Source organism: Octopus bimaculoides, chromosome 4 (assembly GCF_001194135.2).
Source record: "Octopus bimaculoides isolate UCB-OBI-ISO-001 chromosome 4, ASM119413v2, whole genome shotgun sequence".
In the NCBI taxonomy this organism is placed as follows: Eukaryota; Metazoa; Mollusca; class Cephalopoda; order Octopoda; family Octopodidae; genus Octopus; species Octopus bimaculoides.
In genome coordinates this window covers 125,511,098-125,515,210 of record NC_068984.1, presented here as the reverse complement: position 1 = coordinate 125,515,210, position 4,113 = coordinate 125,511,098, and the positions used below count along the sequence as shown (strand labels likewise).

The 4,113-nt window shown below is 40.0% G+C and overlaps 1 protein-coding gene across 1 annotated transcript in view; it reads left to right on the top strand.

Moving 5' to 3' along the window:
- LOC106871549 (acidic mammalian chitinase) overlaps positions 1–4,113 on the top strand; it is a 32,625-nt gene that overhangs the window by 15,304 nt on the left and 13,208 nt on the right. The window contains exons 4-5 of the mRNA XM_052967678.1: positions 3,058–3,220; positions 3,436–3,451. Coding sequence (XP_052823638.1) covers positions 3,058–3,220; positions 3,436–3,451 — 179 coding nt within the window. The remainder of the gene's footprint in view (positions 1–3,057; positions 3,221–3,435; positions 3,452–4,113) is intronic.

Sequence of the window (4,113 nt, the reverse complement as noted above, 5' to 3'; positions counted from 1 at the left end):
TGTCACACTGTATCACGCTGAATATCCCCGAGAACTACGTAAAGGGTACACGTGTCCGTGGAGTGCTCAGCCACTTGCACGTTAATTTCACGAGCAGGCTGTTCCGTTGATCGGATCAACTGGAACCCTCGACGTCGTAAGCGACGGAGTGCCAATAACAACATATTGCTTACGGATTAATGCAGCAAGCTGGCAGAATCGCTAACACGTCGAAAAAAGTGTTTAGAGGCTTTATGCTCTAAGTTCAAATCCTGTCGAGGTCAACTTTTCCTTTCCATCATTCAGGGTTAAGAAAATAAGTATCAGTCAAATACTAGGGTCTGTGTTATCGACTTAGTCCCCTCCGCTCAAAAATACTGGCCTTATAACAAAATTAGGAAGGATTATTGTGCACGGATGATGAATAATGTGGGTTAGCATCAAATTAATAATTCTTTGCGCTCTTTGTCTCATTTCTTTACATTCTGAGTTCACATCTCGGCCGAGATCAACTCAGTATTTCATCCTTCGAAGGTCGATAAAATAAACCATCAATCAAATACTGGAGCTGCTGTAATCGATTATTCCTCTCCCCTAAATTTTTGGTCATGTTTCTAATTTAGAAATAGTCGTATAAAGTTGTTGGATGGGGACAATCGGTATTGATTCATTGTAATATTGGTTCCTTATAGTACTTAGATGCCCTTAGTGAAGACCCTGTCTGGGTGGATTTGTCTTTCACATTTCAATGATAAAGTCGATGAAATAAGTATCATATAATTCAGAGACTACCTCTGCACAAAAAAAAACAACCAAAAAAAACAATAGTTAATTTATTGGTAAAATATCTAATGCAGCAAGTGTTAACAAAAGAAATCAGAAATAGGTATGTAGTAAGAAAAAGAAAACAGAAGCGATTTTAATCAATGATTAATATTATTTACATTTCTTAGCAAAGACAAGGTAAGTTGTTTCGGGATTATTCTGGCCTCATCAGCGATGTACAGCTTTATTGATATTTGTATTGTTTAATCCGATACTTTGAGATGGTGTTAGCCTTCGGCCGTCGCAGGGCCACCAGTGCTGGCAAATTTGAAGTAGTTGTCGAATTTGAATTCATGCCAGTTGGCGACTCAGTAGAACAAGTAGACGTGGAGAATATTCTGGAGAGATTTTTCTTTCCCAAACTATTTAGATGATGAAGTCATGAATGGAATGTATTTCAAATAGGCATAGAAAGAGTCGGGAAAAAAATCTTCCTGTTCAGAGGAACAGGAGTTGCTGTAGCTGCCGTAAAAGTTACATAGAGGGTAGTCGCATAGCTGGAGTGTGTGTCGCTTGAGCTAGCCCTCCAGTTTGTGGCGGCTCCGGGCCCCTAGACCTACACAGGTTTATACATCAGGCCCCAAAATTCCACCCCCATAAATGTCGTTGTCTGGGGCGGACCACCTTCTCACAGCCCCTAGCTACACTACTGCATAGTGGGGTACATAGTACGACGCTTGGTTAGATGTGTATTAGTGAGTAAAGATTTATCTATCAGAGGGATGATCATTTGAGGGATGACACCATCCTATTTGTTGTAGCAGGTACACATCCCAAAAACTAAACACCATTTTTATAATTAAATGCTGAGACTTGACGGAGCACCGGTTCGGTCTGCTTTTCCCTCAGAAGACGTACAATGCCAAGTAGACCTGATCGCTGTTTTGGTGGAAATTCAAAGATCTTTTTATTGGATATATTTTACTTCATACACTTTAGGTATACTATATAGTAAACCTGTGTTGTGTGCATCTTGTTATTTTCTATACTCTTCAAAGTTTGAAGAATCTGACGGTGATTGCTACTGAAACAGACGGGCTCTGTCTGTACCCGATCACATAACCAGCCAGGAATTAATGGAAATGGCTAGCAAGCTTACACCAATGGTGACTACTTACCAAAAAGATTTTATTAAAAGACTAAACCCGTGGTCAGCAGACATTTTGAATTTATAGTCCACTAAGAGAATAGATAAAAATTTACTAACGTAAATGGAGTGTTTTGAAAATATCTGATTTACAGTTAAAAATTTATCGTAGGCAATTGCGTGCGTTGTTTTATTAAACATACTTACATGCATAAAAAGATGAATAACACGGTCTTACCGTCTTCCAAACGCTCATTTAGTGAAAATTTACTAAACCATAACATTGCTTTTTTTTTTTTTTTTTTTTTTTTTAAATCTGTACCAGGAGTGGCTGTGTGGTAAGAAGCTTGCTTCCTAACCACATGGTTCCGGATTCACTCCCACTGCGTGGCACCTTGGGCAAGTGTCTTCTGCTATAGCCTCGGGCCGACCAAAGCTTTGTGAGTGGATTTGGTAGACGGAAACTGAAAGAAGCTCGTCGTATATATACATATATTTATATATATGTATTTGTGTCAGTGTTTGTGCCCCACCATCCCTTGACAACCGATGCTGGTTTTTTTTACGCCTCCGTAATCTAGTACTAGGCTTACAAAGAAGAAATCCTGGGGGCGATTTGTTCGACAAGAGGCGGTGCTCCAGTATGGCCGCAGTCAAAATGACTGAAACAAGTAAAAGAATAAAAGAATACCTAGACACCCCACGCAGGGCGCCGTTTATGTACTACTGAGATAAATGTAGGGTTTATACGAAGTCCTTAATCTAACTAGAAAGAAGCTGCATCATTCTATCTTCTATAATATTGGTTTCAAATTTTGGCTCAAGGCCAGTAATTTAGGGGAGCAAGGCAAGTCGATTATATCGACTCCAGTGCTCGACTGGTAATTATTTTATAGATCCCGAAAGGATGAAAGGAAAATTGGCCTCGGCAGAATTCAAACTCACAACGTGGAGACAGACGAAATGCCGCTAGCGATTTTACTCGCTCGCCACCTTTTATCTTCGATAATATAATTCAAATGTTCACAGTGTAGGACTAACTCGATCTATTCTTGTTGAAATCCGCTCTATGATGATATAAGAATAAAAAAAAACGTCTTGCTTGTTCTCCATATCAGTTAAATAAATTAAGTAAAATAAATATATAAATTTTTTCTATATTTAAGGTCTTTACGCTCGGACATTAGCACTGAAAAGAAAGAACCCCAAATTAAAGGTCCTATTGGCTGTGGGTGGCTGGATTATTGGTTCCGAGCCTTTTATACCTATGGTAGCCAGTTCTAAAAACCGCCGCATTTGGATAGAAAATGTCATCAAATATTTACGCAAGTAAGTGAACCACCATTGACTTAATGATATAGATTTAAATATGACTCTCTACCAGACGCCCTCCCCACTCTCTCTCTGTTTACATATATATATATGCATATAAGCATGTACACAACACACGCACACACACACATACATACATAAACGACGGGACTTTTCAGTTTCCAGTAACCAAATCCACTCACAAAGCTTTGGTCGATCCTGGGTTATTTAAGAAGAGACTCGCCTAAGGTGCTATGCAGTGGGACTAAACCCAAAGCCATGAAGTTGGGAAACACACTTATTCCTTTCTACTCTAGGCACAAGGCTCGAAACTTTTGCGGAGGGGGCCAGTCGATCAGCTGGTACTCAATTTATCGACCCCGAAAGGATGAAAAGTAAAGTCGACCTCGGCAGAATTTGAACTTATAACGTAAAGACAGACAAATACCGCTAAGCACTTCACCCGGCGTGCTAACGTTTCTTATTTCTTTATTGCACACAAGGTGCTAAACATAGAGGGGACAAACAAGGACAGAGAAAAGGATTAAGTCGATTATATTGACCCCAGTGCGCAACTGCTACTTAATTTGTCGACCTCGAAAGGATGAAAGGCAAAGTCGACCTCGGCAGAGTTTAAACTCAGAACGCAGCGGCAGACGAAATACCGCTAAGCATTTCGCCCGGCGTGCTAACGTTTCTACCAGCTCACCGCCTCAGTTGGGAAGCACACTTGTTACCATAGCCAAGCCTTTGCATATACGTATACCACACACATTTTTTTTCTCTCCTTGTTTCTTTCTGTGTTCCTTTCTGTGGACTTTTTCAATTCCCGAGCGTTATACTAATACATCCGTTTGTTTTGTACACCACCTGTCTTCGTCTTTTGTGTTTTGTGAATTCTCCCTATATAT